Below are 12,622 nucleotides of genomic sequence, written 5' to 3' on the forward strand. Positions count from 1 at the left end.
TCAGGGGAGCTGGTGCCATGAATTATTGTGTCAACGTGTCTGTCAATTGATCGTCTGGTTGACTGCGTACAGGCTGCCAACACCCGCTCTATCTGCCAAAGCAAAGCTTTTCAAAGGTAATATATTTTTAAGTAGCCCCACATCAAAGTCTGTTGAACTGCCATAAAGTAAATGTGTTCTGAGCCTATATTAACAGAGCATGTTATACGGCACTATGGTTTCCTCCCTGTACCTCCCTGAAGTTTAAATAAAGTTCCATCAATCCAACCAGATGGTTTTATGAAATGTAATTAAAGATGCATTGCACAAGCAGGGTAGCAAACAGTTAATTCACTCAGGACTCTAATTCAATTTTACGAAGGACCCTGGATGCTGCTGGCTTGATTACACTCATGGACTTCAGAACATAACTTTATGATAGTCTGAAGGCCCTGCATCAGGTGACTATAGAATTCAACCGACCTGGTAGCCTGTGTTCTGAATGCTGTAATTTCAGACATCCTTGAAGTCTAGCACCCAAGGCAACAATCTGGCTGGAATGGTGGCACTGAGGACTGAGGTAATGCCCCTAGACAAACCTGATAGGCCTGAATTGAAGGAAGAACGAAACAGAAGCAGAAGAAGGAAGAAGGAAGGGTGTGGTAAATGTGATCGTCACCCGGCGAGCCAGACTTTCTCCCACTCCTGATGGTTGGGCCGGAGGCCTGACACCTCCATCAGCCCGCCCTGTGGCCTGGCTTATATGGGCTCGTTTCTTCATCTACCCGGCAGTGACAGTAATGCCAATCTACTTATCCTACCATCTGCAAGACGTGAGCACACCTGCCTTTTCTAAACCATCTCATGGAGCCATTTGGGGGGACTGAATTCATAATCCCTCCGCCATCTTTGCTTTTAATGTTCATCTCTGCCATCTCTTCACGCTAAGTTTCTGATTAAGAAAAGAACTCGGGACCATTTCCCCCTCCTTCTAGATCTGAGCTTTGATCCTTGGAGAAAGTTAAAAACAGCTGTCAAACTCAGCTAGAATTGACTTTCTTCTTTGAAGAATTCCATGTCTTTCAAAGTGAAAAGACTAAAACATTTAGCTGGCAATCACAACTACATGTGTCAAACATACCAAACAGAAAAAAAAGCAAATTAAGTTTCTGAATCTCCTAGTTATTCCCATGTTGAGTCGTAAGTGATCTGTCAGTCAGCTGGTAGGAATGACCGGCATGCCTTCAGAATAGCAGGTTTTACTGGGATAAGACTGGAGTTAGTCATAATTATATTTTTTTCTTTGTGTTTAACACTCTACTTTTTCAAAATAGAATTATCTACATTCTTTCATTAGATCTTTGGGGGAAAAAATCCTAGGAGATGAACAAAGCAAGTATTTTTTCAGTGCCTTTTACAGATGAAAAAAAAAGGGAGGCTGAGAGATGTCAGATGTTTTACTCCAAAGACACATTGCCAGCTAGTGGCAGAACAAGTCGCCTAGCCCCTGGTCAACCTTGGTTCTAACACCTACTGCAACAATATTTAGATTATTCCAGGGGGCAGCCTAGAAAAAGATACAACAAACTTCTCTGGAAGAAATTCTCAGTTTTCTCCAGTTTTTACAAAAAGGAAATTTTTCATATCCGGCCAAAGTCTAGCTATAGTTTTAGCCATTCCCTTAATGAAGCTTGGATGGAAGCTCAAAATTTCCAAGAGAATTTAAAAAAATAATAATCCCCTTGACGCACCTTAACCACTCCTCATCCACCGCCCCCCCCATTGATAAACCTGCCCCTGGCATTAAGAAAAAGTCTTTTCAAAAAAATATTTGGGGCTTCCCTGGTGGCGCAGTGGTTGAGAATGTGCCTGCCAGTGCAGGGGACACGGGTTCGAGCCCTGGTCTGGGAGGATCCCACATGCCGCGGAGCTGCTGGGCCTGTGAGCCACAATTACTGAGCCTGCGCGTCTGGAGCCTGTGCTCCGCAGCGGGAGAGGCCGCGACGGTGAGAGGCCCGCGCACCGCGATGAAGAGTGGCCCCCACTTGCCGCAGCTGGGGAAAGCCCTCGCACAAAGATGAAGACCCAACACAGCCATAAATAAATAAATAAATAAAATTTAAAAAAAAAAAATATATTTGTCCCTCGTTGCCATGACCCCCCAAAGCAGGCTTCCAGGTGAAACCTTCTGGCAGGAGCAGACAAAGCCTCATTCTGGAGACACGTCTTACACTTTATTGTCAGTGCCCCAAAGCGGTAAAAACCAGTGGATGAGACAGAAAGGAAATATAGACCCTGGGAAACAGATTGCCTTCATGAAAATTATTTATCTAGCTTTTCTTTCTCCTTTGGAAGCGGACAGGATTGGCTGTGTTTACAAAACCTGGTGACATTCTAAAGCTTTTGTTTAGTTAACAGCTTCTGACATCAGCCACAGAGGTGCTGGATCACTTTCTGGAGGTAAAAATTCTCAAGGAGAACCCAAAGTGATGCTAATAACAGCTGTCAACCCACAGAGAGGTAATTATAAAGCTGTGATTAAAACAAAACAAAACCTTCAAATGTTAGAGCCTTCTTCACTGAAACACCAGGTAGTAGGATACAGAGACGCCATAATGCCCCCCTGAGTAAGCCCCAGTAATGATACAGACAAAACTGGACCCCCTGAATGGTCCCTGACTCAGAAACACCCACCTGGTGAGCAACCTGTATGCACAGAGATGCTGCCCCGCCTGCCTGCCCTGGGGACTCCTGAAGCCCAGCTGGGAACAGGCAGTTAGGACACCGCTTCTGCAACCTGCCTGATCTTGAGCAGATCTGATTCCCAGGCCCCAAGGACCCCGTTGGCTGTCTCCCTCCCTCCTCCAGTCTCCATCCCTCCTCCCCAAGCAAACGTTTCCATCAAACACATTTGGGAAATACTGGCTTAGGGATGCTGGCTCTCAAGTGTGGGCTAGCCTGGAGCCCTAACAGCCACTGAGAGCACTGGGACTATGCCCCCGGCTCTTGACCTTGAGGGTGTGTAAGGATGGCTGAGGGTTCTCATTCATAGGTCTGGAGTACGACCTAGGGGTCTGCACTTTAACAAGCACCACAGGTGCTGCTGTGGCCAGCAGGCCACGATCCACACTGCGTCTACACCTTTCTCCAGGCCAACAGCTCCACTAATCATGGCATACCTGAAACCTTCCCCTTTTTCCGCTCCTCTACCTGCTCTTGAGTCTCTGCCAGAACACGAGTGATTGTGCCTGACTCCCTGGCTATAGCAAGCTCTATGAAGAATAGAGAGTCTTTGCATTTCTCATTTGGTCGGTCTTCATTTATTTACACAAATCCTATCCCACCAAAGGCCATGGTTGGATGGCCAGGTGTCTGCAGCAAGCCCTGGTGATAGGAGCAGATGCAACAGACCCTCTCTGCCCTGAAGGTTTTAGGGCAGAACTCTGGGGCCACACTAACTCCAAGAGACCATGGGATTTTAACTGGTCCTCTCAAGGGGCTCAGACTGACCCAAGGGGAGGTCGATATCTGGGAGCCATAGAGTACCCTGGCGCATGCCAGGCGCTTTGGAGTCAAACAGCCCTGAGTGCAGATCCAAGCTCAGCCGCTCCTTAGCTGTGTCCCAAGGCCTGGCCCCCAAATTGTGGTCCCTGCCAGACCAGTGGCATGAACATCCCCTGGGGGCTTATTGGAAACAAAGGATCTGGGGCCCCACCCAGACCATCCGAATCAAAGTCTGCACTTAAACAAGAGTCCCAGTGATTCCCACGCGCTGGCTGAGGTAGCTTATTAAGCATCTCTGAGGCTCAGTTTCCTCACCGGGAAATGGGAGAAATAATATCTTTCTTACGAGATGTTGAGAAGAATGACGGACCAGGAAGGCGGCAGACGCTCCGTTGAGAGGCTGACCCCTCCTCTGGTCTTCCCTCCTCGGGGCGCCTTTTCCTCCCTCCGTTACCAGGAGACGGAAGACGATCCCCCTTTCCATCAGCATTTCTCCTTTCTCTTCCTATTGGCAGGACCAAATTATAGTGTAAGGAAAATGCTTTCAGCAAGAAAGTGCTCGGAGATCCTCCCAGCCATTCTGCCCGCAGCTGAGAGTCAGAGGAGGCTTGGAGGGGAGGGAACAAGCCTGCAGGGAGAAGAGCTTCCAGATTTCTCCTGGGGTAAGGGGTGGGGATGCTGAGGGTAGCTGTGAGGGATGTGTCAAGTAAGGAGAAGGGAGAAGGCAACTGGAGAGGTGACAGGCCCCAGTGGCAAGAACAGCCCTAGCTTCCCAGCAGAGAGGGCAGACCATGCTCCATCCTCTGAAACAAGCCCAGCACAAGTTAACAGTGGGTCTCAGTCTCCGCAGATCTCCAAGGTACATCCACTCCTCCAACTCCAAGGGCTGCAGAGCCCGCAAGACCCTGATCCTAGCTGATTCTAGACCCAGATCCTAAAGCAATGTCTCCAGAAACATAACGGCCAATATTCGTCAAGCGTTTCCTGTGCTCATGGCCTCGTGTTAAGTATTTACAAGAATTATCCCATTAATCGTCACAATAGCCCAGTTAAGGTGGGCAATATTGTCATCCTCCTCCCACCCACTTACCACATATACAACACACACACACACACAGACACACACTGGATTGATAAGGGAAGATCAGAGAGGCTGACAAGTGGCTCCAAGGCCACACACCAGGAGCAACAGTGCCTGACTTGAGTCCAGCCCCTCTGACTCTGGTGCCTGGCCTCAGTCAGTCTCTGTCCCCAACCCAGGACACCCCAGGGCTGCCAGCTGGGGAGAGCTGGCAGACCAGGCACCCACAGGGCTGAAGCCACTGCCACTTTCTACACCTTTGATTTTACTGTGGTTTCAGAATTTGGCCACCCATTAGAATCACTTGTAGAGAAAAGAAAAAAGAGAAGAGAGAAAAGAAATGGATCAAGAAGATGTGAGATACACACACACATACGCACACACACACACACACATACACCCCAGAATACTATTTAGTCATAAGAAAGAAGGAAACCCTGCCATTTGTAACAACTTGGATGAAACGAGGTCATTTTGCAAAGTGAAATAAGTCAGACAGAGAGAGACAAATACTGTATGATTTCACTTATATGTGGAAGCTAAAAAAGCTGAATTCGGAGAAACAGACAGTAGAGTGGCGGTTACCAGGGGCTGGGGAGGTGGGAGCCAGGGGTGGGGACTATGGATCAAAGTGTACAAACTTCCAGTCAAAAGGTTGATAAATTCTGGGAATCTACTGTACAGCAGGGTGATTATAGCTAATAGTTTTGTATTATACACGTGAATGTGGCCAAGAGAGTAAATCTGAGATATTCTCAACACACAAAAAAAATTGCAATTATGTGACCGGATGGCGGCTTGAGCTAAGGCTGTGGTGGCCATCGTTTTGCAATATGTAAGTGTATCAAACAATACATTGTGAAGCCGAGGCTAGTCGTCAGTTAGATCCATCAACCTATAACTTGCTTAATAAATAATAACTATAACCTGCCTACACTGATCAAGCTCGCTTTCATTGTTTCTACAAAAACTTGCGTGTCCTCCTAGCGTTCCATAGCCTAAACAATAACATGTTTGCCCAAGTTGTTTTCCAGGAACTTGGAGTCAGCTGTTGCCCAGCTCAAGCCAGTTAAGACTGGTTGGGACAACTGACCCTCCAGCTGTGCATGCGTTAAGTGTCATGACCTTTTGAAGTCAGAGGGCCAAACACTTCACCCTCAGAACATGCTAAGGCCTCCATTTTCTGAACATGTGTCCCATGAAGAACCATGTAGCTTAGTTGCACCTGCACAGAATGCAACCTTTTTCTTACCTCACTTTTTTCTTATCTCCAATCACCTTTCCCCACACTCTCCATGCCTCAGAACCCCCCTGCTTCTTTATCCTACAAATATCCCAGCCCCTCACCTTCTGGGGAAGCAGATCTGAAACGTTCTTCCTTGCTTGGCTGCCTTATAAACCCTTTCTCTGCTGCAAACCTCAGCATCTTAGCGTTTAGCTTGCTGTGCATCAAGCAAATGAATCTGGTTTGGTAACAACTGCACACCTTAAACTTACACAATGTTATATGTCAATTATACCTCAATAAAGCCTGAAGGAAAAAAAAAGAAAAGGAAAGGAAGGAAAGAAAAGAAAAGAAGAAAAGAAAAAAAAGACAGCTGTCTGGGCTCTACCCCATACCCATGGAACCAAAATCCCCGGGGATGGGCCCAGGTGTCAGCATTTTTTAAAATCTCATTGGACGATTCCAAAATACAATGAGAATGGAGAAACATTTCTCCACTCAGGAGGCAAGGAATGAAGCAGGGAAGAGAGAATAAGATAAGAAGTGGGGCCTGTAAAAAATTTTTCCTAAAATCTCAAAAATTCCCAAGCAAGGAATTCCTAAGCAGTTACATGTTCTCAGACAGGACTTTGGTCCTTGATTCTCACAATGGAGAGAGAGAGAGAGAGAGAAAAGCTCTTCCATAGCTCGATGCTATATTCCCACCCCAAGAGCACCTTGAGTAAGTAGAGCTCCTGGCTGCACGCACAGCCAGCCAAGCAAAGAAGGAGGTGGGCTCTGCTCAAACCCGCCGTGGCTCTCAGGACAATCTTCATTTCCCATTAGGTCTCAGTCCTGCAGGCACTCCCAACAGGCCCAGGTTACTAATAAGCTGTCTTCCCTTTGTTTTAAAAGTAATGATGTGGGAAACTTTTGAGACAAAAGTTTCCCCCCAGCCTCCCCACTGGGATTCTGCCAGGGGTGTCGCCCTCAGAGCCCAGCTGCCCAGACTAGATTCAAACCTGAAATGGTGAAGGAAAAAGAATCATGAAAAGATTTTCTTTGCTTTTCAGCTGTTTTCAGTTATTTTAAACACCCACCTGTGAGGATGGTTACAGAGCACAGGAGATGGGAAGCTTCCGGTTTGAAGACAGAAGGCAGGACCCGAATGCAGGAAGACAGGGCTTAATTTCTGCCTTCAAAATCCTTGGGCTCCTACAGTTCTAAAAAATCCTGAAATATTCTGATAGGCTCTAGGATCTTGACCAGCAGAAAATGTCAGTCTCAAACTGAAAAAGTCTGCTCAGACTCCAAGCAAACTCAATTAATTAAATTGTGTAAAAGTTTAAATTCAGCCTCTTGGGCATCTTTGACGGTTCCCCGTCTAGGAGGCCTTTAACTTTGGTCAGTCAGAATCAACAAAGGGCATGGTGGTGCCGGGGGAAGTCCCTGCTAAGGTCACAAAGAGGTGAGAAGCCGCTAAGGCTGGGGCTGGAATTACCCAGCACACTTAAGCTGCCTATTAAAAGCCCAAGTCCCAGGATGACTGCGCCACACCCAGGCTCACCCCAGGGCACTCGTGGCGAGGGGGGCGGGGGGGGGGCAGCCTAGTTACCGCTGGCAACATTGCACGAGCTGATCCGAAGCTTCCCAGCCTGCTCTGCCCCGTACTCTCAGGAGGGGCTCAGAACAGAGAAGTGGACCGATGTTGTACCTGGGGGTGGGTGACAGTGGAGAGGGGTCCACTGGTGGGCCTGCCAGAAAACATGCTGGCATGAAGCTGGGGCTCAGGGCCTGGCCATCTGGATCTGCTCCAGACTGCTGTGGGTCTGGCTTCTTGGCTGGGACTGGTATGCTGCCCCTTCAGCCTTCCCCTTACCCGTGTGTTTGAGGTCATGACCTGAGCTCTAGTCCTTTCTGGTCACACTGTTGTCAGCCGGCCACTGCCCCCAGGCAAGGCAGAGACACTCCTACTGTGTCCAGAGCCCCAGCCCTTGGCATGCATCCCCCTCTCACTGCCAGGACCCCGTTTCCCATTCCTCTCGTTGCTCCATCAGTGGCTCCACCTCCTTCGTGTTCTGGTCCAGCCTGCCTCCACCACACCTCTCCAGGCCCGCGATCCGGCCCAGCTGGAGCAGCCCGTGTGGTTTCAGAGCTCCCACGTGACATCTGCACACATGTCGCTTCGTGCTTCACACAGTCCTTCTGTTTACGGTATTTCAAACGTGAGTCATCATCCAGTCCTCTTCAGAACTAGCCAGGAAGCCACCCTCCAGAGAAGGCTGTCAGTAATGCCAACGTCAAACTCTCCTTGCCTTTAGATCCTGTTACAATGTTCCCATAGGACATAGGACATAGGATGCTGCACTGAAGAATTTGTAAAGCAGAAGCAGGGTGTCCCCCAGAGATGCTTATGTTCACCCCAAATCAGGCTTATGACAAATGGGCTGGATTTGAATGACCAGCTCAGGGTCTCTGGGTTCAGGAGGGCTTTTCCAGCTGCGCACAGATAGGAGCTATGCCCCAAAATGGTCTGCAACGTGGGGGTCTGTGCTATACTTTTCTCCCTAATTCCTTGTCTCAGTAGCATCAGCAGCTGGTTTTGCTGTTGTCGTGTTTTGTTTTCTTTTTTAAATTTTTTATGTGTACAATATTATATTTTGACTTCTGTATACATTGCAGTGAGCTTACCACCAAAGGTTTAGTTTCTATTCATCACCATACAGTTAATCCCCTTTACCCTATTTGCCCTCCCCCCAACCATGACCCTTCCTCTACGGTTGGTAGCTGCTACTCTGTTCTCTGTATTTGTTTGCATCTGTTTGGTTTGTTCTTTTTCTTTGTTTTTTGCTTTTGTTCTTTTATATTCCACATATGAGTGAAATCTTATGGTATTTGTCTTTCTCCATTTGATTTATTTCACTTAGCATAATACCCTCAAGTTTCATCCATGTTGCCACAAGATTTCATCTTTTTTATGGCTTATAGTATTTGTGTGTGTGTGTGTGTGCGTGCGCGCACGTGCACTGCATCATCTTTATCCATTCATCCAAAAATGGGCACATAGGTTGTTTCCATATCATGTTTTGTTTTCTTTGTCACAAACCTAGCTACTAGAAAATTCTGTGGGGTTAAAAAAGTACAAGATAATAAAACCTTAGAAAAATAAGTAATTATTTTATTTCTACTTCAAAATATACTATGTACATCTGGAACTCTATGGGAAAGTAGACCAGGAGATTATTCCATCATAAAAATAAAATAAGATAAAAATAACGATTGCTCATTCTAGATCTGTCTTTAATCCCGATGAAAGGGGAGTGAGCTGCCAGTTGTCTTGCCGTCAGGTGCCTTCCCCCGTCAGTGACCTTGGGGCTGTCTCACAGGGATTCGGAGTCTAAGAGCTCCTGGAGCATTTTGAGGACTTGCTTTGGCTGGCTGGCGGCCAAGGCCTGCAGCCGGGAGCCCATCTGCCCCTGGAGGCTCCTGCACAGCCGGCAGACGGCCGTGCGGACGTTCCCGCCGCGCCCGGGCAGGATGCCGTTCCCGATCATGTTGTTCAGGAAGTACCAGAGGACAGGAAGTACGTGGCGCTCCACGGCCTGGGGCTTTCGGGGGTAAACTGAGGCCACCAACACTGTCAGGCAGAAAAGAGGGAGAGTTACTTGAGTCAAGCACTCTCCCTCTCTCTCCCACTGCCTTCTCTGGGGACACCAACTCTGTCCCCCAAAAGGCAGGCAACCCAGCAGGGCCCACTAACCCATTAGACACACTACCTAGGGCTCATAACACACTTAGGGGCCCATGGAAATGTTTTAAATTCTTTTAAAATCAGAAGAAAAAAGTCTGAAGCTATCCAGCCTGATTTATATTTGTGTTCATACCAACCAGTCATAAAGTACAGTTTTAAACATTTTTTTACAGAGGAAGGGATATGCAAAGGTGAAAGTGCTCAGGGCATATGACAGTATAACCGGTCCCTGAAGCCCAGGGCAAAGGAAAGAGGCAGACACATCTGGATTGCTGTCCTGCCTCTGTTATTTACTAGCTGTGTGAGCTTGAGAAAGCCACCCAACCTTTCTGAGCCTGTTGCCTGATCTGTAAAGTAAGGATAATAATTCTGAACCAAACTCTTAAGACTGTTAGAGGTTAGATAATAAATGTAGGCGAAGTGCCTATGCAAGTAGGCATGTGACAAAGAGTAGCTGGTCCTAGTAGTGCTTTAATCTGCATTACCACCTAGGAGAGTTCACACAGCGAAAACTTGTACTAGGAAGAAAGGTCAAGACTCTCAAATGAAGCATTCTGGAAAATAGAACAGCCAGTGGGAGATAAGACCAGCATGGCCTCCCCAGTTTCGATGTCATACCTCACGATAAGCCCAGCAGTGATGCAGGAGGCTTGAACGTGCTTTGTAAACCATCAAGCTCTGCACAGACCCTTCATTCCAGTGAAGAACGCCCCAAATCTGGTTACCCCAGGCCCCCTGCCTTCTCTAGACCCCAGAAAACCCAGAAACAGGCTAAAACCTGCCAGCAAGCTCTCCGTCACACAGTAATTGCAGGGCTGCCTCCAATGTCAAGGCCTCATCAAGGGGTACCCCAAGCCGCTTCGGAGGGGCTGCTCTGGCCCTCAGCCTTGGCCGCATCACCCTAAGTGCATTCGTGCAAATACTTGCTTGACAATCAGCACACTGTCTGTCATCCTGCCAAAGGATAAGTCCTGGCGAAGGCAAACAATGCTTAGAGAAGCACTTGATTTATTTATAGGGCAAAGAAATTGGAAGGTTCCCTGAGCTGAGACACACCGGGAAACTAACACTGCCCGAGCCTGAGTCCAGGGCTCAGAGCTATGCATCATGACTCCGTTTCACTCTCACCCAAGAGGCAGGACCCTCGTCTGTTTCACAGAGGAGGAAACCAACACTCAGGGGTCAAGGATCTGGCCCCAGATCCCACAGCTCACAAGCGCAGAGGACAGAGGCCAAGCCTTCCTTGACTGTAAAGCCCACGCTCTTCTCACCTCTTGCTGCCCCAAACCTCTTGGAGCTCCACGTTTTAGAGGCTGGTCTGGAGTTTTATTTTTAGAGAAACCCCCAATTTGTTCTTCCTTCATCAACTTAACTTCATCCAACCCGCCAGGATATTTTGCAGCGGGAGCCCTATAGGGTCCCTCTGATTTCAGAGCCAGCCTGGGACAGTGGGGAACCAGAGAGGATGGCCCGGGCCCCCCTCAGCTCAGCCTGACTCTCTCACTGTGCCATTTCCCATGAAATGTGTACCTTGACTTTCTGGCCATACCCTCAAGATTCCTGCACCCCACACTGAGGCCTCCCCAGGGGCTCCCAGTGACACAGAGCCCTCCAAAGTCAAGGCGGTCCTCATTCCTGGGAAGGCAGGACTGCACCCAGTGAGCCAACCCAGCTGCGCCAACTTCATAAAATGGGGCCAAGAGGTGAGAGTTATGTTACCTGTGCTGGAAACAGGCTAAGAAGGGAGGGCACAGTTAACTCTAAAGCCACCTGGTCAGCCCCAAGGGTGGTGGGAGGGTGGGAGGAGCAAGGGGAGGTGGAAGGGGGGCAGCCAGAGGGAACAGAAAGAAAACTAATCATCCGATTAGCCACCTGTACTGAACAACTATAACTCAAAGGTTTCCTAAACCTCCACTGAATCTCTCCTGCAAACGGAGGTGAAAACTATCCCAGGAGCCAGGCCCAGGCAGGGCTCCCCTGACCCCACCAAATGGTGAGGGGTTCACCTGCCCCTAACCTGCCACACCTCCCCCACTCCTCCTCCCTGACGCCTCACCCCTGGACTCTCTCCTCCCGCAGTGAGGCATCTACACCCCGACCCCAGGAAGCTCACTTCCACCCTTAGTCCACATTCACCTGCCTGAGGGGAGCGGGGTGGCCCGGGAGCTGGTAGGGGGGCATCACAAGGAAAACCCCATTAAAATCGAGCTTAAAAGGCAGCTGAAGTAATTAGCAAAAGATTTACTCCTGTGTTAAGCTGTGCTATTATGACTCCACGCCTTGTGTCAATTGAAATTTTCTTCCCTGTTCCTGGCTGACACAGAGTTAATAGAATTATGTAGAAACTCTTGTTGTTGAGGTCTCTTGGAAATAGAAGGGTAATATTTACAGTAAATGGATACCCACTAATCTCTGGGGCCCATAAATTACCTGTACAAGGACAGGTAATCAGAGAATGCTGATTTTGAGTAACAAAAGAGTTCCTTGTCTGATACCCGAGGTGGTCTCAGTTACGTGACCCCATTCTCACCCCAGGGCACCCACAGCCTGGCACTGCAGCTGCATCGTAGCCCCCATCCTGGCCTCACTCGTGCCATCTGCCTGGAGCAGGCCTGGCACCTGGGCCGGAAGTAAGGGGCCACTCCAGGGACATGGGGAGGACTGAACCAGGGCCCAGAGGCAAGGCCAGGAGCAAGAGATGGGGCGGCGGAGGAGCGGGAATGACGCCCTTGGGCAGGCGACATGCACCGAGCACCTGTGGAGAGCTCAATGCGGGGAGGCCCTGGCTGGGCCAGCGACTGAGGCTGGCACGCGAAGCTCAGGCCGGAGGGCCAGGGAGAAGGGAGACAGAGGAGGCGATGCCAGACCAAGCGGGCGCCGCCCAGGTGGAGGAAGGAGAGTGAGAAGGGCTTTGCCCGTGGGCAGGCAACGGGGAGAGGATGGGAGGTCTGCCCCTGCAACGTGCTGGCGCCCAGGAGGCCAAGGCAGGGGCCACCCAAGGAGCGGCAGCACCGTACAGAGGTCGAGGGCTTGGCTCTGCAGCCCAGCTCCTGGAGACAAATCCTGGATTACTAGTCAAGGGACCTTAGGCACTTAACCTTGC

General features: G+C 49.2%; 1 protein-coding gene across 2 annotated transcripts in view; it reads right to left on the reverse strand.

Moving 5' to 3' along the window:
* Positions 1–8,925: 8,925 nt before the first annotated feature.
* TOGARAM2 (TOG array regulator of axonemal microtubules 2) overlaps positions 8,926–12,622 on the reverse strand; it is a 52,883-nt gene continuing 49,186 nt past the window's right edge. Inside the window, exon 20 of one of the 2 annotated variants that reach the window (XM_082426136.1) lies at positions 8,926–9,405. In XM_082426136.1, coding sequence (XP_082282262.1) covers positions 9,149–9,405 — 257 coding nt within the window. In that variant the 3' untranslated portion in view covers positions 8,926–9,148. The remainder of the gene's footprint in view (positions 9,406–12,622) is intronic. The other variant, XM_082426135.1, reaches the window with a different exon arrangement.

This window comes from Balaenoptera physalus (assembly GCF_965194825.1).
Source record: "Balaenoptera physalus genome assembly, chromosome: 15".
Taxonomy (NCBI): Eukaryota; Metazoa; Chordata; class Mammalia; order Artiodactyla; family Balaenopteridae; genus Balaenoptera; species Balaenoptera physalus.